Consider the following 24398-nt stretch of genomic DNA (forward strand, 5'->3'; position numbering starts at 1 on the left):
TCTTTGCAAGGCTTTGATAAGACCTCACTTGAACTACTGTGTGCAGGTCTGGTCTCCTGGTTTCTGTTATGATTCTACTATATTGGAGAGAGTGTTAAAAATGATATCAGGATTGTGGAATACTGATTATGAAGACAGATTGAGAATTTGTAGACTGCAGACACTAGCAAACAGGAGAAAGAGGGGTGATATGATTGAGACTTACAAACTTCTGAAAGGATCATACAAGATTTCAGTTGATGAAATTTTTCATTTTTCCTTGGAAGCTGAGAATGAATCTTGCCAAGAGGGAGGAGGGGGCTAGATTTTTTTTCTCATAGGGTGGTGCATGATTGGAATGGATTGTCATTGGATGTTGTGTGTGCAAGCAGCGTGAATGAATTCAAGAATAAGTATAATAGCTGGTGCATGTAGTATGTGGCCTCGCTCAATGAGTCTGACTCCCAGAAGGTATATCTTAATAATAATAATTCATTCCAGCTTAACATAAATTTCACATTAGGTTGGAGAAAGAATGTAAACTTCCATTTCTGGATATCTACTGGTGTTTCATTAGAGGTTTTCTGCAAGCCTACCATCACTGGACGCTATCTTCATGCTTCATCTCGTCACCATCCTTCCTAAAACTAGGCATAATCCTTAAGAACTGGGCAATCTCTATTCTAAATAATGCACAAAACTGAACTAAAAGAATGCACAAATCCTTTGTGCATTCTTTTGTTCATAATGGATATATACTACAAAAAGCACAGTAAATATGATATTTTTGTGTAATCCTCCTCACCAAAATCAAAATATCCAGTGATTCCATTCCATATATTAGTAATCTGTTCATGGACATTGCTACTCTGTTCACACACACACACACACACACACACACACACACACACACACACACACACACACACACATCGAGTAGATTTTAAGCCAATCCATATTATTTGTTGTCCTCCTCACATATCCAAAGGACGATCCCCAAAAGAACATGCCCAAAAGACTAATAAAAAATTTTGCAAGATCGATGTTTTTTAGTCATTAAAAAATTTTAATGGATAGATTACCAATGTAAGAGACCAAAAAAAATGTATTTTTTTGATAGTTCTTCCTTGAAAAACCTATTGATGACAAACTGGCTGAGCAGAAACTGAGGTTCTGCCTATCCTAATTTTTTTAAGATGGAGATTGCACTTTTTAAGGTGTGAATGATGGATATATTTTGTGATGGATAGTAAGATATTATTAATAAAATGACAATCACTAATTCCAAGGTGAATTTGAATTTTTGGATGGAATAAATTGAATTAACATAAAAATTGAATCAGAAATGTCATTCTTCCAGACAATATAAAGATCATCAACAAATGCAGTAGGCATTAGGCTGGCTAACAAAAGATACTTTATTTTTCAAAATTCTCCACAGACAGATAATCAGGAACAGGATGAAGAAGAGAAAGGACTTTCCGTGGTAAGACCAAAAAAGTTGTTTATACATGCTTTCAATGAACCAGTTTTACATATTATGAAGATCATTGATTTCTTAATGATGGACCCAAGTAGGATTATCATCCAAAGGGATGAGGGGGGGGGGGGGCAAAAAAGGTTGAAGAATCCAAAAGAAGAAGATTTTTGACATATAGTCAGCTATATTCATGATAACTGTTGCATTCCCTTTGGCTGTCTTAAGATAATGATGTCCTTGTTTTTCTTCTTAAAGTGTAAAGAGCTGTCCTTTCTGAATTAGCAATGTTGCTTTTTTAGCATGTAAGATGACAAGCGTGCCACAGTTTTGAATCCAACAAAATTTGTGGTGTTTTCTTGGTAGGTTATAAAATGCTTTTTCTACAGTGCATAAAAAGTTTTTTCATTTGGTTATACTATAAGTTAAAGATGCCAAGAAATTATATTCATGGTTTCATCCTTCATCCAAGTGTAAGCAAACAAAGTTTGAGCATGAATAACTTCACGACTGGGCTATTTGTATATAGAGGCTAATGACTTCCCATCAATTGCCTTAGTATTCCACAATGCAAGGCACATATCCTTACAGACATATATAAAGCTATGCATTATGGGAAGGACCACTACCCAGATCGGTTTCAACCTTTATTGAGGTCATTAGTGGGAGCAGACCCAGAAGAGATGTCAAGGTTGAAGTAATGCAGAAGTCATATACAAGTAATCAAAAAGTGTCACACCTGATTACTAAAATACTCTGGATTGGAGCTAGTTGTTGAAAGTTTTTTCACTTGATTATATTATTAGCCTCTATATACAAGTAGCCCAATCATGAAGTTACTTCACGTGCAAGCTTTGTTTACTTACACTTGGATAAAGGATGAAACCATGAATATAATTTCTTGGCATCTTTAACTTATAATATAACCAAGTGAAAAAACTGTCAACAACTAGCTCCAATCCAGAGTATTTTAGTAATAAAAGTGTGACCCCTTTTAACTACTTGTATATGGGAAATACATGACTATTGCATTATTTCAACCTTGGTCTCTTCTGGGTCTGGCTCCCACTGACGAGACCTCAATAGGGGTTGAAACTGGTTGGAAGCTTGGGTGATGAATGGCAATGCTGTAGCCCATGAAGTTTTAACTGAGGCACAGCTGTTGCTGTTACCCCTTAGATGACATATGAGCAAATGAGCGGCTATGCTCAGTGGTGGGGGTGAGCCTGCCATGGGGTACAGCCAACGCTGAGAGTTCTTCTCAGTGGCAGGGTGAGCCTGTTGCTGAGGGGATCAATGCTGAGTTTTTGGAATTTGACCTGTACTTGAACATTAAATAAAGGTTGAAACCAGTCTGGATAGTGTCCCTTCCCATAAAGCATAGCATTATACATGTCTGTAAGGATATGTGCTCATTATGGGTTCTAAGACAATTAATGTGAAGTCATTAGCCTCTATATTACAAGTAGCCCAGTTGCAAAGTTACTTCATGGACAAACTTTGTTTGTGCATGAAGTAACTTCGCATCTGGGCATAATTTTTCTTGGCATCTATTAAAGATGCCAAGAAATTTAGCATAAAAAGTAGTATAGTAAAAAGTAGCATAAAATCTACTTTTAGCATAAAAAGTAAATTTTTGAGATATAATTAAAAGTAACTTTTAAAGTATCTGGAGTATATATATACAAAGAAACAAGTTATGTTACAATATACATAGTATGCTAAAGTCACACTAATCTGGCCAACCAATAACACTGCTGGCCTGATCTCTAGTGAAAAAAAAGCACTGCTACATCAAAGCTAGAGTCCTGTTATCTGTTTGGAGTGACAAGCCACCTACAAGCACTGCCATGTGATCAACCTGTTCTGCCACACCCTAAATAATGGTAAACATTTGCTACTTAATAAAGGCATAACCTTCACAGCAGCACCTACAACTTAATAGATTGAATGTTATATTTCATATTGAAAGGGATATTAAATTTCTTCCAGCTGTTATAGCTGATAAAATTCATTTAGAAATTTTTTAACTTTTTGAATAATACCAAACCAAAATGTAACAATCTCACCAAAACATAACTGGCAGCCATCATTTCATAAACTAATAAGGATATCGTTACAACAAAAGTCGACAAAGGTATTGCGATTATTGTCTAAAAAGGATAAACTTATCTTCATTAAACGAATTAATTAGTCTCTGACAGCAACTTGTTAACTACAATCCAACTAAGAGGATTAAAAAGAAAACTTTTAAATTACTTAAGTGTCATTTCTTAGCCATCAGACACTATTAAAAAGCTCTTACCACATTATGCATAATCTTCCAGAATTTATGGTGTTCCTAAAGTAAACAAACAATGTTCTGCTTTAATAAACAGTTGAAGGTAGAGACCACCCTAATATTACCCAGCCAAGAAGTTAGCATCAACAGAAGAAGTTAGTAAGTCATTCTCCCTGTTATATATAGAACACACAATATTTGACAAACAAAATTAAAAATCATGGTAGGTTTAATGGAGTACTGATAGCACTAAGAAAGGATAAAAACTAATTTTAATGCTTCCAGTATTTTGTCTCAGTCAATGAGATACCTTCAGGGAGTACAAATAACACTTGTAACACACACACACACACACAAAAGACAACAGAATAACACAATACTCAATGAAACACATGAACTGCAAATTAGGTGGTGTGCCTTCTATGGGCATTTGTAGGTGGCTTAGGATGTAAACTTGGAGGACCTCTGATGATTATTGTGTTTCCAAATTTTGGAAAGTTTTATGCATCTTATTTGTTTAAATTAGGTTGATTTCTGAGTGCTGCTACAGATTAAAAAAAAATAATCCTCAGCCATCCTCTCAGAAGGAGTTCAGAAATGCTATCATTTGAACGAAAGGATTCAATGGAACACTGTAAATGTTATATTTAAATGATTCTCTCAACTTACATGCCAAACAGCAATATCGCGAATTCAGAAGGGAAAACTCACTACAATTTAAGAAGAAATAAGGACAAGGACATCATTACTCTTAAGGCAGACAAACGTGATGCAATAGTCATCATAAATGTGGTAAACTATGTATATCAAAAAATCTCTTATTTTAGATTCAACTTTCTCCTCCATTGATGATGATCCTACTTGGACAAATCATGAAGAAACAAATGATCCCCCTGTGTAAGATCCAAAACTTTCCTATAAAGTAACTCAAATCACTTCATTTATTAAAACATACATTGTATGGCTTACCAAACTTCACAAGATTGTCATTGCTTTGAGACCCATAGTTGATGGGATAACCTTGCCAACTTATCTTTTGTTCAAACACCTTGCAAATTTACTTAAAAAAAACCACACATCAAACAACAAGATTCCTTAATCATGAACTCAGCACATTTTGTTCAGAAACTGTAATACTTCCATCTCACTATTGGACATTGTTACAAATCTGGATAATGCAGTATTTCTCTCTCCCCATAAAATGTTCCAATAGATAAAGTTTTGATCAAGCAGTACCTTCAGTCTAATTTCTTCAAATGGAAGCAATTGCTTCTAAAAACAACTTCTTGTTTATAGTTAATACTATAACTGTTACTGCTAATAAAGCAGCTATTTCTCTCATGTTTTTTTGTGATAAATTGCACATTTGTCATCTTTATTCACCTTGAATAAGCCACATATCCTTTGTAGCAAAACTTATCTGTTTCCTTCTCTTTTTCCTTTATTAATAACTAACAAAAAAAATTCTTTTAATAACCACTAGTGATCATAAAGTTCATCAAGCGAAATTATTTTGAACTGTGAACTTTTTTTTCAAAGTTTTTAATATCAGCTATTAATATGACTGTCACTAATACTAAACCTTTCTACTCATACTTTTGATGAAACAATGAGGAATTACCAAAATAGCTGTCAGTCAATGACACTTTAAAATACGATATAATAAAACACAAATTATCTTGAAAACAAACCCCAACACAACATCACCAGAGTTAAAGATCAGTACTATCAACGTAAGAAGCCTGAATGGCAAAGAGATGGAGCTGGCTGAGGAATTAGATAAGTACCAGATCGACATAATAGGGTGATGAAACAAAAAAGACCAAAACTGGCGAGATCTTTCTGAGCAATAAATACAAAATGTTATATTCAGGCAATGACAATCAAGGAAAAGAAGGAGTAGCCATAGTATTCAACACAAAATATGAAGCTAATCTTCTTGAATGGCAGGCAGTCTCAAGTAGAGTAATGTGGGCAAATATGAGAATGGTGAACTGGACAATGAGACTTATTTGTGCCTATGGACCCACAGAAGGTTCTACTAAGGTAGAAGTGTAGGAATTTTTGATGTTTTAGAAAAAGCAACTGACACAATGAAAAAGGAAAAGCTGGTCCTTGTTGGGAATCTAAATAGCAGAGTAGGAAATGATTGTGAGACATACAAAAATATTTTGGGAAAATTTGGAGAAAAGAGCAAAACTAATAATAATGGCAAATACTGTTGGATTTCTGCTCAGGACATGGACTGGTTATTACTAACACCATGTTCCAACATAAAAATGTGCACAAATTCACATGGAGAGAAGAGGCAAGGAATAAGAAAAGTCTCATTGACTATGTTATTGTTGATAGTGATGTTTTCTCCCTGGTACAAGACACCAGAGTGTACAGAGGATTTGAAATTGGAAGTGATGATCACCATTTAGTCTTGAGCAGGATAACATTGAATTTCATATTGAAAAGAATAACATGTAAGAAAGTTTTAAAGCGAATAAAAGTTGAGCAGCTCTCAGATGTGAACTGTAGACTAAAATACACAAAGATTATTGAAGAAAAAATTAAAGAGTTTGAGAACAGGAATCAAACCTTGGAGATTCAGTGGCAAACTCTACAGAAAATCCTGATTGATTCTGCCAGAGAGGCATGTGGTGAGGTTGTCTGCAAGGATAAAAAAATCAGAACTCCCTGGTGGACACAGGAAGTTAAAGAGGCAGTGATGGAAAAGAAGAAAGCATATCAAAAGTTCCTGTCAAATAAGTCAGCTTGTGCTATTAGAGAATATAGAGACAAATGCAAGAATGCTAAACACTGTGTAAAACTAGCTTAATAAACGTCATGGGAGGACTTTGGCATGAATATAGAAAATAAATATCAAGAAGGTGGCAAAATATTCTGGACGTTGTTGAAGAAGCTTAGGAATGGAGGAAAGAGTACTGTAAAAGGAATTAGAGATGATAAAGGCGACATGAAAACTGGAGAAAAAGATATCCTTGAAGTATGGAGTAATTACTTTGAAAAACTGCTAAATGAAACAAGCAGTGATGACAGCACAGTGCTAAAAAACACTGATCAGGCATGCAGTCAGGAATACATATCCATACTTGAAGTAGAAAAAGCCATCAAAGGCTTGAAATGTGGAAAGGCAGCTGGAGTAGATGATATTCGACCAGAAATGATGAAGTATGGTGGTATAAGAGCCTTACAGTGGCTGCACTGCATAGTTCAGAAAGCCTGGACAGAGGGAGGAATTCCCGATGATTGGAGTAGAGCTCTCATAGTAACCATATATAAAAAGGGAAATAAAACTGAATGTGAGAATTACAAAGGTATTTCCCTACTGAGTGTTCCTGGCAAGATCTATGCAAGTATACTTGAGAAACGGTTGACAAGAATTGTGGAAGAAAAGCTTGGTGAAGAACAAGCTGGATTCAGTCCAAACAGAGGCTGTCAGGATCAGATCTTCACTTTACGACAAATAGTCGAGAAAGCATGGGAATATAACAAAGATCTGTATTTAAGCTTTGTCAATTTGGAAAAGGCATATGACAAGGTGCCAAGAGAGAAGCTATTCAATATGCTGCAGTTATATATTGTCAATGGGGCATTATATCAAGTAATACTTAGTCTTTATTTGAGTTGTAAGTCAGCAGTTAGAATTGAAGGAAGTACAGGAAGATGGTTTAATGTTAAATCTGGTGTGAGACAAGGATGTACATTATCCCCTCTGTTATTCATTATCTATATGGATCACATTATAAAGGAAAGTGGTATTAAACATGATACCAAAATTGGAGATGTTAACGTCAGCTCTTTGCTTTATGGGGATGATGTTATACTTCTAAATAGATCTGCTACAAGTCTGCAAGATTCTCTGACTAAATTGAATAACTATTGTAATAGATATGGTATGAAGGTCAGAATTAAAAGACAAAGACAATGAAAATAGTCAGAATCATTGAAAATGTCAACTGTATTGGGAATGGAGAACCTGTGGAACAAGTAAAACATTTCAGCTACTTATGCACAATTTTTACTGAAGATGGTAAATTAAATATAGAAATAGACAACAGAATCAGCAAAGCTGGTATGGTGGGAAGTCAATTGAATAAATTCATTTGGAATAAGAGAGAAATTAGTCAGAACACTAAATTAGCTGTATACAAAACAGTGTTCAAACCAGTTTTAACTTATGGATCTGAGAGCTGGGTCAGAAGTAAAACACTTGACCAAAGACTAGAGACCGCAGACATGAGAGTCCTGAGAAAGATTATAGGTGTGAACAGATGGCATCAATGGCAATATCATATTAAAAACGAGGATATTAGGAAAGAACTTGACATTGTCAGCATCCAGGAAATGCGTTAGCAGAGCTAATCTCAGGTGGTATGGTCACCTAAACAGAATGGGCGAGGAAAGATTAGCAAAACAAGTGTTCTCTGCCAGGTTGGCAGCAAAACGACCCAGAGGAAGACCAAGATATAGATGGATTGATACGGTACAAAGTGCCTTAGACGATAGAAACATAAGATCTGATAATGTTGGAGTCTTGACAAGTAACAGACTGATTTGGAAGTAAATTGTAGATAGGAAGTTAGTAATGATATCATTTTTTCATGTAGTACTGTCATATCCTGTACACCCCTTGTGGGTACATGGCAGGAATTTGATGATGATATAATAAAAAAGACAGTCTAGAATAGAAACATATCACCATGAAATTACAGTGGTATATACTAAAAAACTTCAAGTCAATAGCAGAGGAAGAAATGTATACCATCAATAACACTACTATTATCAAAGCTTCAGCTTCTTGTATTTGGTTAAAATTACAGATATCTTTTATTCAATTTCAGAAAATTTAGCCATGAATAATCAGATTATTTTTGCATGAGAAAATGTCAAGTATACATTAATAAATTGATCATACTATGCATATGAAAAGCATACCTCATGTCACCTTCTTAAATTATCTCTCTATGAATATAAAATGTATATCACTTTCAAAAGGTATTTTTACCAAAGAAAATTTAAACTTTACTGATTTGATTAAACTGATTGGCCATTTCTTCAGAAATACTTATTTAAACTGCACATTAATAATATTAATACTAAGGCAATTATTTAATGTGAAGTCATTTAGCCTCTAGTAGCACAATAAACATATAATAAATTTAGTTTAATCCTTTATCCAAGTGTGAGCAAACAAAGTTTGCGCCTGAAAGTATCTTCAGGTCTGGGGTAAGGTGGTACAACACCAGGGCAGCTTGTTGCAAAGGTGGAGCAAGTTACCAACACTCCTGTCTCAGTATCTCCTATAATGCAAAACAAATCTCCTTGTGGGTATGTCTCATGTTATGCATTAAGGGAAGGGCCACTACCCAGACTAGTTTCGACCTTTATTGAGGTCTCTTCAGTGGGAGCCAGGCCCAAGCTGAGATACCAGGTTAGGTATTCGCAGGTCATCTCTACCTATAGGATTTGCCAAATGGTGTGCAACCCTTTTTTTTTTTAATAAATTACTCTGGATTTAGAGAAAGATGTTGAAAGTTTATTTTTCACTTGGTTAGAGTATAATAAATTTAGTTTAATCCTTTATCCAAGTGTGAGCAAACAAAGTTTGCACCTGAAAGTATCTTCAGAACTGGGGTAAGGTGGTAGCTTGCTCCACCTGTGCAACGAGTTGCCCTAGTGTTGTACCACCTTACCCCAGTCCTGAAGATACTTTCAGGTGCAAACTTTGTTTGCTAACACTTGGATAAAGGATTAAACTAAATTTATTATACTCTAACCAAGTGAAAAATAAACTTTCAGCACAATATACAAGTAGCCAGTCATGAAGATACTTCAACATGCAAACTTTGTTTGCATACACTTGAATAAAAGAATAAACATGAATATTATGTTGGCAAGTTTAAGTTTTAACAAAGCAAAAAAAAATTTCTACATGCATATTAATAAATTTCAGTAATCAAAATACTACAGTAACTTACCATATGTTGATCATTTAACAGATGAATAATTCTAGAAGTCCACTCACCAGTGGGTATGATTTCAGGTAAAGAACGAAAAAGCCTCAGCAAACAGAGGGCAGCGCTTTGCTTTACCACATCGATGGTATCACTTAAATTACAAATAAATAAAACAGAAAAGAAAAAAAAAAGTTAATTATTATTTTAAAATAGAAATAGTGTTACTGTTTAAAATAATAAAAATGCCAGCTAATGCAAATTTCCATAGGAATATTATTACTATTATTATTACTATTATCACCACCAGGGTATCAGGAACTTATCAAGAGAGACCAAATCACCCACATCAGCTCTCATACCTTTTCTTAAATTTGTTCATACTAAATACATTGGCCACCTCCAAAGTCTAGCCATTCAAATCACACACCCCTCTCTTTGAGAGAAAAATCTAGCTCTCATTTCATGACTGCAATTATCCTTTCTCCTCCTTACATAAAATGAAAAATTCCATTGACTGGTATCCCATATGATCCTTCACAACTTTGTAGGTCTCTAACATATCCACAATCTACATTCCAACCTATATTCTTTCTTTTATGGTTACAATGGTGGGCAGTATTCATAGTGAAGAATTTATGGAGACACAACACATGTGCGTTGTGTCTCCATAAATGTTAATTAATGTTACTTAACATTAAGCAAGAAACAAGAAACAAATGTAATGGATACATTACATATGTATGTAATGTATCTAAAAGCTGCATGATGCTGTACTTTACAAAAGTAAGATGAATCTAAATGTTTGTTAATCATTTATCCTAGTCTGACCTCTAGTGAGAGAAAAAAGAAAAAAAAAAACAGAACTACATTAAATAAACAATTTCTAAAGTCTTCTTATACTGAGATTTTCTTCTGTCTGAGGTTGTTTAGGTTGCTATATGGGTTGAAGATGGGTCCTCCACATTCTTGAAATAATTAATCCATCATGTCTGTTCAGATTTGGATGATGTTTCAGCATTTCACAAGCGTCTTTGAATTATCTTACAAACCAGGTTTTGGTGCAGTAGGGACTTGGTGCCTTTTCAGTCAATTTTGTGCCATGTTTGGAGTGCAAGGTCTGATAGGCCTGTTTTACCATAGTGGAGATATTCACTGTGGCATTTATGTTCATCTTTTCTGATTGGGACAGTGCATCCTGTTTTCCCTATGTAAGGTAGGTTACAGGTACACATTTTGTAAACCCGTGGGCAGGCAAGGTATGGAAGAGGAGTTCTCTGGAGAAGCTAAGTAAATTTCTTAATTTTGCTAGGGATTTGAAGGCTGCCTTAATGTTGCATTTAAGCAGTGTTCTATCTATTGTTTTCAAAATGCCCCTAATGTAGGGTATGGCATTCTTGTAATCTTTTTTGCTTTTAATGACATTTTGATGGAGGATCTTGTGAACTTTTTTTTATTGTAGCCGTTTTTTAAAAATGTTTAGTTAATAATTTCAAATTCTTGGTTCAGAACTTGTTTATTGAATTCATTGGTATATCTGATAATAATAATATGGTGATACACATTTGACTACTCATATATGGAAAATATGAGTTCAGCACTAATTAACTCTCAGCAAAGGTTGAAATCACACTGAGTGGTGACCCTTCCCATAATGCATGGCAATATACACATCTGCACCTGTAGCACGTGGCGGGGAATTTGAGCTGTGCTGAAGAAAGTGCTTTTTAATCGGTCCGTTTGTCTACGTTTTTGTAGTGCTAAATGTTTTCTGGAATACAAGTGTCCTTCAGTAGTTGTTTTTCTGAAGTTAATTGTTGTCACGATATTGTGTATTTTGGTTACAGATAAGATGGGGTTGGAATTGAATAACGGTGGAAGACAAGACGAAGGATAAATTTTCATTATTTAGTTATTTCATTTTATTTATTTATATCCAGTGTACTTAAATGTTCTGTTTGTAATTGTTTGTACTTTTTCTTATAGTTATACTCCCTAATATTTATTTAGCATTTATTTTTTTGACACTAATTAGTGACACTATTTTGAATAATGGCGGCAGCAGCAGTTAAAATTGCAAATGGCATCCCTCCCCCCATTTAAGGACTCCATTTTGCGCGATATCATACAGGATTTTGTAGCATGCGGGACTTGCGGAATGTATGTGACCTGGCGGTTGTATATGTGGCAGGAGAGAGAAGGGGGGAAAACGTATATGCGCAAAATTCAGGCAATGGGAGGAACTTGGTGATTTAGAAATTACCTCATTGAGACTATAACTGACCTCGTTGGGTCAGAGACAGGAGATTCTCCACATAGAGAGATGACTGGTATGATAAAGGGATGAGAGAAGTATGAATAAAATAATAAGAGTGGGGAGTATGGAAAGGTTGAATGATTCTGAAGTTTTAGAAGATGGTTTCAATTGGGAGGATGAATGGCAAACAAGACTGGTTAACTTACAGAGAAAGATGAGCTGAAAGATCAGGTGGAATGTCTGGAGAATGAGATGAGAAGTGTGAAAGATGAGATTAGGCGAATAGAAGAGACGAATGCAAGTCGAATTAGAGTAGGAGTGAGAGAGAGTTATGGGAATGGTAGAAGAAGAGAGAATAGGAACAGTATAAGAGAGGGAATGAGAGAGTTATGGGAGTGATAGAAGAGGAGAGAATGAAAACAGTAGAAGAGAGGGAATAAGAGAGAGTTGTATGAATGATAGAAGAGGTGAGAATAGGATAAGTGGAAGAGAGGGAATGAGTGTCAGATATAGGTATGATAGAAGAGAAAAGAATGGAAACAGCAGGAGAGAAAGGGAATAAGAGGAATGCAAGGGAGCACAGGGACTAGGGATACAGTGATGTCAGGAAGGCAGGTAAGTAGGGGAGCACAGAGAGAAAGTGTTACAGGAGAGAGAGTGAAGGATGCATGTGAGCAATCGAGGAATAGGGTGGTAAGAGGTGTAATGTATGGGGACTCAATTATCCGTGGTGTTCAAGATGGGATGCATGAGGAGTGTTTGCCAGGAGGAACAATAGAAAATATGGCTATGTCAATTAAGAGAGGTGAAAGGGTTGATGAGATGATTGTGATGGTAGGAACAAATGACTTGAGTGGTAATGTAAGTAAGGCAGTGAGAGATACGAGATTCTTGCTTTAGGGTATACAAAAGAAGACACAGAGAGGAAAGATAGTGTCGAACTGAGCAGAAGAGCAGTGATATTGAATGGCATAATAGCGAGAATGTGTCAGAAGAGAGGATTGGAATATGTGGATGCTTGGAGTGCGTTTGAGAACAGAGAGGAATTGTATGCAAGAGACTGCTTGCATTTGAATGAAGAAGGACATAGGCATCTGGAGAGATTGCTATTCTGAATGAGTCAGTGTGTCCCAGTGTGGATGGTAGCAAGGGGTGGCTTCTTGTGGGAATGGGTACTTGGGAGAAGGGAAACAACATCGGGTAACACTGAGCCCAGTGGAGTCTAGAGGGGATAATGCAGGGTATAGAAACAATGGCATTTTTATGCTTTATACTAATGCCAGGAGTATTTCGAATAAGGGAGAGGAATTGATGATTTTGAAAAAACTAATGATTTTGAAAGCATATGGTGTGAGGTGGAGGTGAGCAAGACAGGATATTTAGTGGGGTGTTGCTACAGATGGTGGGGGAACCAGGAAATGTTGAGACAGTTTAGCGTGGCAAGTACAAGAAGAATGATTGTTATGGGAGATTTTAACTACAGCAGTATAAACTGGGGAGAGGAAGATACATGTAGCAATAAGGGAATGGAATTTCTAGAATTCTTGAAGGACAAATGTCTTAGGCAACATGTGACAGAGGGAACAAGAGGTTCAAAAGTTTTGGATTTGGTTATAGCATCAGAAGAGTTGATAATAACTGAGATAACATCTCTCCCACCAGTTGGAGAGAGTGACCATATGGTTTTGATTTGGAAAATGAATAGACATGCAAGAGTATCAAAGAGACGGGAACGTATGTGGAATTATAAAGCAGGTGAATATAATAGTCTTAGACGTCAACTTGGAGAAGTTTCATGGAGGAATTGGAAGGCTGGGATATCATTAGTGCTTGGGAAATTGTGAAGGAATATTTGTTATCAGCAATGGTAAGCTGTATTCACGAGTGAAGAAGAGGACACAATTTGGAGTAAAGTGGACAACAAACAATATTAAACAGGAACTGCATGCGAAAAAGAGGCTATGGAAGAGATATAAGGAGGCAGGTGGTAAGAAAGGTGAAACTGGAATATGAGAAAAGATTGGCCCTTAGATCCAAGGAAAATCCTAGGGAATTTTTTAGCTATGTGACCAGCAGAAGGAGAAATGACTGTGGAAGAATGACATTGTGGATAAAAATGGGAATAGAGTGACTGATGCAGAGGATATAGTGGAATTGTTCAATGAACAATTTATTAGAGTATTTCATCCTGGAGGAGTCAATTTGAATACTAGAGGGATAGGGCAGGTTCGAGGTTTAAAGGTGCAGGAGGAGAGTGTGTGTTCCAAATACTGAGTACTCTGGATGTCAGTAAAGCTGTGGGACTAGATGGCATTTCACCATGAGTTTTGAGAGAATGTGCTAGGGAACTGACAGCGCCTCTGACCTGGCTTTTCAATGAAAGTCTGGCTGCAGGAAAGGTGCCCATGAAATGGAAGGAAAATAAGATAGTGCCATTGCATAAGGGTGGTAGCAGACTGGAAGTGGCTAATTATAGGCCAGTTTGTGTGTCATCAGTAGTTAGTAAGATCTTGAAGAAATTAGTGAGGGACCGTATACAGCATTGGGCAGATGAGGGTTATGTTATCTGTGAGAGTCAACATGGATTTGTGAAGAGGCGCTCTTGTTTTAGCAATATGCTAGCCTTTTATGATAAAGTTACAAAAGCATTAGATGAGGGAAAGGCATATACTGCCATTTTCCTAGACTTAGCAAAGGCATTTGACAGGGTGCTACTGATAATGTGATATTAAAGTTGCAGCACATGGGTCTGAATGTGAGATTGGTCAACTGGATTCAGGATTGGCTGTCTGATAGGTAACAGAGAGTTGTGTATGGTGGAGCAATATCAAAGAGGCAGAAGGTTACAAGTGGGGTTCCACAGGGCTCAGTACTGGGACCTATATTGTTTAACCTTTATATCAATGACATTGTCCGCGGATTGCAAGGGGATATTCAGTTGTTTGCAGATGATGCGAAGCTGGGAAGGGTTATCAGTAATAGTGCAGATGTAGTAGTGCAAGAGGATTTGAATAAGCTAGATAGATGGGCAAATGAATGGGGGGAAGGGGTCAGTTTAATGCAGCAAAATGTAAGGTCTTGAAGTCTGGGACACATCGATTGGATGCTGCATACTCTATGGGAGGAGTTAAACTATAGGAAGTAGGGGAGACAAGAGATCTGGGGTTGATGATGGATAGAAACCTGAAATTTAGGGGGGCATATTGCAAAGATAGTGAAGGTAACACAAGGGATTGCTGCAGTAATGAAAAAGACACTGACCTGCAGAGATAAAAGGGGTTATCATTCCGTTGTATAAGACTCTGATCAGACCACACTTAGACTACTGTTCTCAGATCTGGTCCTCCGGATTTGAAGGGGATAAATTAACTGTGGAAAGAGTACAGAGGCAGATAACAAAGACAGCTTCAGGACTGTACAATGTTAGTTATGAGGATCAGCTGAGGGACTGCAGAGTTTGGTGGATAGAAGAAGGAGAGGTGATATGATTGGGACTTTTAAACTGTTGGGAGGTGGTTACAGGGTTGACACTGGGGAGTTCTTTCGCTTGATTGAACAGCAGGAAGGAGTCTTGACAAGGGGCCATCCCTGGAAGTTATGAAAGGAAACTGTGAGAAAGAGGGTGAGGAGTGGTTTCTTTGCATAGAGGATGGTTGAACCATGGAATGCATTGCCTGATGGAGTGGTGACAGCAAGAACAGTCAATGCGTTTAAGGAGTGGTATGATAGACTGTGTGTTTCCTAGGAGGAACCTCCCTCGACGAGTCTTGACAGACTTGTGTTTCTTAGAGAGGACCTCCCACGATGAGTCTTTTGACTCCATGGAGGTCTGAATAATAATACATGATATAGGTTCTGGCAGCTAGCGTTGATGTTGGCCAGGGGGCTAAAAATTATGTTTCTCAAATCTTGAGAAGTTAAACACAACCATATTTTAGATTTAGTTGGTATTTTAAATTTGTTGCTGATTCCAAAAAATCTTTCAAGTTCACATTTGCTGGAGTGAAGCACTAGAAGTTCTGTGCAAGTATCCAAGGCATGATCCTAGACCTGACTGACCATAGGGCTGTAAAATCTTGTATAGAAGGATTTTTGTAAAAAAATTCCTTATATACCGATTTTACTAGAGAACGTAAATCCATACAACATACTTGTGGTTAATTAGCAATTTTTTTATGTTTATATAGTATGGAAATGAGTTAGAGTAAACTGTTAAATATCGTGACTGCCAAATTTCTGTAAAGAACAAAGAAAGTTAAGTGTAAATTTAATTGTAACAAAGGAAAGTTCCAGACAAAGAAATATTCCAGACGGATCAACTTATGACCTAAGGCAATCACTATCGCGAAGGTCAAGTATTCATAGGGTTTCCCACCTTAATGCGGTGACATCAAGGTGGCTGGGAAAGCCCTTCAAAGAAAAATCTGGGGGAATGAATCGGTGGCAGTTCCAAGGTCGAAGGAAGAGAATGAAAAGGTGAAGGATCGATAGATCGAGGCTCCTTTTCCCACAGGTAGTTGAGAAGGCTCTTTGTCAATGGTGGCTTGTGGCGCTTAGGCATGCACTTTTTGATTTTTGTCATCACCTCTACCCATACGCTGTTCCATCTCTCGGTTCCAGTCCTAGATGCAAGGAATTCCAGTGTGTCTTGCAGATTCAAGGTCGCAGATCCATGTTCTGCCATCAGACATCCAGAAGAATAGAAGGCTTGATTATGCAGTAACGACGGTCAGTTCCGGAATTCCAGCCACCAAGTTTCCTAAAGGTCTCCGTTGATGAAATGTCTTTGATATCGTAAAAGCAACCCGGTAGTGAGCTATGTCGGAAGATAAAAGATGACGATAACGATCTTAAGGATCTACTATTGCGGGCTAGATGACTAAAAAGTAAAGCTTTGTATAGGAATTTTCTAGACATGAAATTTGTCGCAGAGATTACTATTGTATTGAAATTTTGTTAGAGTTAAGAACAGTAATAAGGACTCTAGATCGCGAGTTAAAATTTTGTAAAATATCCTGCTGAGTTATGTGTGTTAAGACAGAATTGATACATCTAACGGTTTAGAGTGCATGGTATAATTTGATGTCTGAGTTGAAATATGATGTAGTATGCACAAGTCTGTTTTAGTGTATGAATAATTCGTAGGAATAATTAGTGCATTAGTCAATTTGTTTAAAGGAGAAATGTAAAGCTAGGTTGATTAATTCGAATCCAAGCTAATATTGATGAAAGGTATAGAGCCTGAGAGGTTTTGAATGTTTAGCGTTAACTTTTAGTGTACTTTCAATTAGCATGAATAAATTGTTTTGTTTATCAAATAATTTGCCTGATTCCTGCACACCAATGCACTGCTTATAAAAATCGAATCTGTGTGACCTAGAGTATTGAGTAGCCACGACTGATAGATAGAAATTTTGGTTTGCTAGATTTAGTAATAAGTAAGAGAGGAAAGTACCATGCTTTGCTGAGTGTTTTTCTTTGGAAGGATATTCAACTCCTATCTATGAATTTTGATAGTGCAATCGATAATCAAATAAATTTTCAGAATTCAATTTAGAAAAAACGCCAGCAGTTCAGACAAAGAAACTGGCTCTAGCCAGAGGCAATTTCTTAGTTCTAAAGTTTTGTGCACATGAAGAATCATAATTACGGCCTTGAGATAAGGGGGTGGATTAAAGTTGTATGAGAGAATTAAAATAAGAGTCTAAATCAAGCAACATATTAAGAACTCGGAGTTATGACTGTTAAGTTAAGATGTTAAGATAAATAAATTGAAATATCGAGTATAAGTTTTGAACAAGTACAAAAACAAATAACAGTAATATAAATTTACAATGCCGTTAATATGACAATTTAATATGACAAGTTGCAAGACCAAGGAACATTGCATATATACCTGGAACAGAGGGGAGGGAAATGATTTTTATTGCAGCATCCTGCAAAATCAAAAACTGAATGTATTACTCAGAGATCATGCCATTACAAACTTCTACTTTACAATTCATCAATTCTCCCCCCCCCCCATCAAAAAAAAAAAATACATTAAAGACTTCTTAAAAATGTCACATCTTGCTCACTGAATTAGTTAAAAATCTTTTAAGTCAGCCCCGCCCAACATACATTGTACAAATTCATAAACTTAATAAACCTCTCTATCCAACAGCAGATGCAACTGACTATCACCTTTTAAGTAGCCAAACAGACATCTTCTACCTCTCCCTTTTATTAATGTCTATGATGTGCATTAAATTTTAGCATTTGCAAGCACTAATAAAGAATTAGAAGTATTCATTAGTTTGGCTAACTTATTAGCCCTAATCTTAATATCAAACTTCTAAGATTGGAGTCCTTACTTAAGTCCTAACAACTCAAGGTTAAGTTTTTCACAACTGAGTTCACAACACAAACACATTTAAACACAGTCCATACTTCACTATGCAAGATCATTACTTGCTAAAGTTCTAAACATCATACTTCACTATGCAAGATCATTACTTGCTGAAGTTCTAAACATCAAATCTTAATGTTCCTATACAATAATTATATTGTTTTCATTCTTCAATATACAAGCAATATTGCAGCTTGCCTCAATTAATACAGGGTGCATCAAAAAAATTTACTAAAACTGTATAACAGGAGATGGAATTCCTCCTAAGCAGGAGTGTGGTTCATGCACAATCTCTAGAAAGACCTCGATTACAGTCAAACTGACAACACTTCATTTTCAAGAACATTTGTCTGCCATCAGAAAACTATATAGATTTCTCCACAGTTTGCTGGCTTTCGTGGATTCTCGGGAAATATTCTTATCACAACTATTTTTAAGGAAATTCTTAACATTGAAGTCTTATACTCTGTTTCACCTTTTCCCACCCACTTGCCATGTTTCACTAAGTTCTCTATCTTGCAGTTCACTTGCTCCCAAGTACTCTAATTACCAAATGTCACATATGACTTTTACCTTCATAGACTTCACAGATATATCATTTCTAATTCATCATTTTGAAGTTAATATCTGGGTATGAGTTTGTTTACTTTATTTTCCCAACTTCCTTTCTCATTCTGCAGCTACTGTGCTGTGTATTTACATCCAATGTACTCTGCCATGCCCAGTACAATCTTTCCACCATGCTCAAACTCTTCTCTGCTATGCCAATGACAACTGTTGGTCGAATACTCCTTTTTGTATGTGTCAACAACAATTTCTCTTGTCAATGACAACTCTGCTGTGTCTAGCCTTTTTTGGTGCCAATCACTTACATCCTCTTTGCTGCCTGAGGAGCACTTACATGGTCTCCTATCATGTGATCATGCACATATGCTATCACTACTATACAGTTAATCTACATGAGAGTAATGCATCAAAAGTTAAAGGTAGGTTACTTTATTTTGATGATGCATACTTACCCCCCCTTCTTTTTGTAAGAATCCAGAAATATAAAACTTCATATATAAGACTGTATTCTTACACACTTGAAAGGACACCATACATAAACAGATAGAGGGTACAGTCACAAGCCCTGCTCTCTCTCTCTCTCTCTCCTCTAGTCAATTTCTATATATAACATTTTGAAAAACTACTCTTGATTCTGCGTTCTCCATTTCGGCACACGGTTCAGACATATTAGACTCTTTCCCTCTTCCTCAAGAGCATACACTTCATAATCCATGTTCACCATAGAAAAAGAAAATAACAATCATCTATCTTTTCTAGACACTAATCACCTGTCTTCCCAACAGCATTCTTTCTTTTTCAGTTTACAGATAACTATCCATACATACATACACAAACTTTTCCATTATACCTCTCCACACCCAACACATGCCCCCAAACTATATGGTATCATAAAAATCTTTGTTAACAGAGTCTCCAAGCTATGTACTTTGTTTCAACCAGGCTTACATCATAGTTGAATTCTCATTTATTCACTATACCTTTCTTTCCAATGGATGCAATGCCAAAAAAGATAAAAATACTTGTTCTGTGCATCACCTTACATCCTCTCTCAACATACAGATTATAGTAATGCTATTAGTGTATCCTAAATCTAGAGTACCTCAGAAAAAACAGCCAGAAGTTCAAAAAAAAAATAAAAAATCTCTGCACTGAATTCAAATGTCAAATTAAAATGAAGCTGATTGCCCTTATCTGCTCTGCTAAAGATCGATTCCCCCCTCCCACACACACACACCTCTCTGTTCTAGGTATATACAAGGCTCCATGTCATACTATGGACAAATTGAAAGATTTGCCAACATCTTTGAAGAACACAAGAAATACATCTATTACCACAAGTGTATCCTAAATCTAGAGTACCTCAGAAAAAACAGCCAGAAGTTCAAAAAAAAAAAAAAAAATCTCTGCACTGAATTCAAATGTCAAATTAAAATGAAGCTGATTGCCCTTATCTGCTCTGCTAAAGATCGATTCCCCCCTCCCACACACCTCTCTGTTCTAGGTATATACAAGGCTCCATGTCATACTATGGACAAATTGAAAGATTTGCCAACATCTTTGAAGAACACAAGAAATACATCTATTACCACAACTATAAGTCTAGCCAATTATTATGCACCTTGGATATTTTGCACAAAATCAAATAGAAACAAACTAGTACACTTCAATGCAGCAAATGTAAACTGACTTATTTTACATTTGATGCATTTAAATTGGCAACAGATTTAAAAAAACCAACCTAATCTAAATAAATAGTTGTGTTACGACTTCACAAGATTTGCAGAACATTAATCTTAGATCACCTACCCAACAGCCAAGCTACAAGCACCTATGAGAATACCCCCCTATTTAGGACTTTAGTCTTCTAGTCTAACATCTTCCACTTATTGTTATTGTGTGTGTTATTACAACTTTTGTAATGTATCCGGATGTCTCTATAACAGATGAAATATTCAAAACTATTAAATATACATTTCATTGTTACTTTGTAATGTTTTCATTCCATTAAACCAACACCTAAGTCTTAATACACAGTGATTAAATGCATTTACAGTTAGCCACTTATACTTTTGATATGGATAGGTTCCTCTCTCAGAGAACTCTGATCTGTAAAAAGTGCATCCCCTTCCCCAGGTGGCAGATGGAGGATACTGTCAGATATGGTGCGGTGGTTCAAATATGCTGAATAAGCATTTGCAGAACAATAGGGCTATCATTTTGATAGCCCTATAGTGGCATTCCCTAGGGCTCTAGCTCGGTTTGTTCTCATCTGCTGCTTACTTTGAGACTGACCCCTTTCTTTAACCTTTCCTATTTAGTCTCTCTCTCTCTCTCTCTCGACAAACTCCTGTCACTTCCAACCCTGATGCTATTAGAGTAGTCAAGGGCTAGGAGTTTTTCCTTTCCCTAAGCTCTCTTTGTATTAGTTAAAGTCATAGTCAGGGCGAAGAAAGCATTTATAAAGGTTCGCCTCTCTGTGTGTCTTGGTACAATCTGGAATTGGTTCCCTACAGACCAGGAGAAGATACATCCTAAGAATAAAACTCTGGTCATCCAGGTTTGGGGTTGAACAAAGGACTGGCTTTTTTTCTTGTAAAAAAACTTACTGCTAAATATCCCCCAAAAGAAAAATGGACTAGACAGAATTTCAGAAGCAAAATTGCCTACAAACTGGATCTTTCAGATTTGGAACATGAAACAGACAATTTCACTCAAAAATCAGAGGAAATTTTCAAAGAGGGTAACTAAAATAAAAACTTAAATGGTATTAATTAGTGGGTTTGACAGAAACAAAAAAGAAAGTAACCAGATGTGAGATTCAAGGCATTTATATACACATCTGGAGTGGTGTGGATAAGGTGAGCAGAGGGAGTGAATCTCTTTGTGGTTAAAGAAGAAATGCAATAAAAGCTGGAGGAAGTCAATGAGTGGTTATTAACACGTTCATTGCCAAGCTGAAAACTGGAATTTCATGTGGTGGCCAATTTTTTTTTTTTTTTTTTATTTAGTTTTTACTGTGCTCAAAATAAGTTAAATATATTATTTATGTTAAGGTGACCAATCGTCCTCTTTTAGGAAGGACAGTCCTTCTTTTGTAGGTTCTGTCCTTTCTCGAAAATTGTCCTCCTACCTGTCCTCCTTTTCGATATTTTAAAACTAATCTGTTAATCTCTGTATTCAGAGATGCTGCGCTAAACTGTTACGTGTCATGTGACGGTACAGTTCGGAAAGACGTGATTATGAAATGGTGCATGTCTCGCACCATTGCGCACTTCACTTTGTTTACTTTATCTCTATATTATACTTCGTGTTTATTTCTAACGGACATACGAAATTATTTCTTTCTCAGTGAATATTATACTCAGGTAAGTACAATTCACATTTTATTAATTCATTAATTCAATTTTATACAACCCTGTTTTCAACACAAGTGTAAAATAATTTAAATATAGATTTAGTAAAGTTTTATCGCTTTTGTTATTAAAGTTTTAGTTTTAATTATAAATTTTATTTATTCATAATGTGCTTGCATCGTTCATGTGGCTCTATATTTTATTTTTAATTTCATTTAAGGGATGGAAAAATCAAGAAAGAGGAAATGCCATTTCAACGATCAATTGAAAAAGGAATTTCCACTCCTCATATCAAAGAGAGACAACATTGTTTTCTGCAATATTTGTAGAGGAGAATTGTGTATTGCAGTTGGAGGCAGAGCAGCTATAATGAAACACTTGAACACCAACAAACATAAGCAATCATTAGATGCATCAGCTTCCAGTAGTAAAGTAATCTATTTTTTTAAAACTTCTAATTATTCTGAAGATGAAAAACAGTTAGCTGTAATGGAGGGAACATTTGCATTTCATACCATAATTCATACTCAAAGTTTTCGTAGTATGGATTGTACAACTAAATTATTGAAAAAGTTTCACAATGCTAAATTTTCATGTGCCAGGACAAAATGTGAGGCTATTATTAAATCAGTATTTAAAAATTACTGTGATAAAATACTTGCAGAAGACTTGAAAAATGCAGCATTTGTAACAGTTTTATCTGATGCATCAAATCATAATGAAACCAAATTGTATCCAATACTAGTAAGGTATTATAATGTTACCAAGGGCATTCAAGTAAAAATTTTAAATTTAGAATCCATTGAGGGCGAAACTGCTGAAATTTTGTCAAACCACCTATGCAGAGTAATAAATGAAAACAATTTGAAATCTAAAGTTGTTGCACTAACAGCTGATAATACAAACACAAATTTTGGTGGGCGAAGACGCAAAGGAGTGAATAATGTCTAATGTCTCACAAGATTTACTCCAAAAGAAAATACTAGGAATAGGTTGTAGTGCACATATTTTGTCAAATGCAATCAACACAGCATCATGTGCCATGCCAATTGATGTAGAAATAATAATAACGACAATTTATTTGTATTTTAGTCGTTTTACTGTTCGTGTGGCTATTTTAAAACAATTTTGTGAAGACGCAAATGTTGAATACAAAAAACTTTTAGGATATTCAAAAGTTAGATGGCTCGCTCTAACACCTGCTATAGAGCGTGTTTTACAATTATTTGAGCCTCTCCGTTCATATTTTTTAAGTTTAGACAAATGTCCAAAAATTCTGGAATCTTTTTTCAATTATGAATTATAAGGAGATAATAATGTATTTTGTACATAACCAGGCATCTATTTTCCACAAAACGATTCAAAAGATTGAAGGTGAACATATTTCAGCTAAAGAAGTTAGCCTTATTTTGAACAATTTTGTCCTTCAATATAAATCACGATTTGAAGAAAAATTTATTCCTTTAATAATAAAAAGAAAATTGTCAAACTTAGAGGAATGAAATCCGGGCATAACGGAAAAGTTTACCAAAGAAGTGCAGAATTTTTACCAAACATGTTTCCAATATGTCGAAGAATGGTCTGAAACAAATATCACAGGAAATTACAGTTTTCAATGGTGTTTTTTGACTTCATCGTAAGTAAATTGGGCAGATATTGAAAATTGTGTTGAGTTTTTATCGAAAGAAATGCCTGATATTAAAATCGATGACAATTGTCTGTTTGAAGAATTAGAAGACTGAATGTATATTTAAATTCTGATAAATTAGAAATGGGAAAATCAATGAGAAAATCAACATGTTGAAATTGATAAAAGATGGGTGGAAATATTTAACCATTTCAAAAATGAACACATTCCACATGAAAATTTAGTTATTCTTGTTGAATTTACGTTGTGCTGCCCTGGAACTAATGCAGCAGTTGAAAGAGTTTTTTCAATTGGTAATGATTTTTGGACAAGTGAGAAATCAAGATTGAATGTTGATACTCTAGCTGCAGCACTTACTGTAAAATTCAATATGAAGGATATTTCTTGCTCCGAAATTTCCAATACATTGTTAGAAAATGATATATTGACAAAAAATATTCATTCAATGGAAAAATACTTATTTAATTAAATAATTAAAA

At 35.7% G+C, this 24398-nt stretch overlaps 1 protein-coding gene across 1 annotated transcript in view; it reads right to left on the reverse strand.

Annotated features, from left to right (window-relative positions):
* LOC150105884 (AP-2 complex subunit alpha-like) overlaps positions 1 to 24398 on the reverse strand; it is a 383042-nt gene that overhangs the window by 286849 nt on the left and 71795 nt on the right. Inside the window, exon 6 of the mRNA XM_090393652.1 lies at positions 9728 to 9857. Within this exon, the coding sequence (XP_090249778.1) occupies positions 9728 to 9857 (130 nt within the window). The remainder of the gene's footprint in view (positions 1 to 9727; positions 9858 to 24398) is intronic.

The sequence above is a fragment of the Typopeltis vanoorti genome, chromosome 6 (assembly GCF_054136105.1).
Source record: "Typopeltis vanoorti isolate ZY-2024b chromosome 6, IOZ_Tvanoo_1.0, whole genome shotgun sequence".
In the NCBI taxonomy this organism is placed as follows: domain Eukaryota; kingdom Metazoa; phylum Arthropoda; class Arachnida; order Uropygi; family Thelyphonidae; genus Typopeltis; species Typopeltis vanoorti.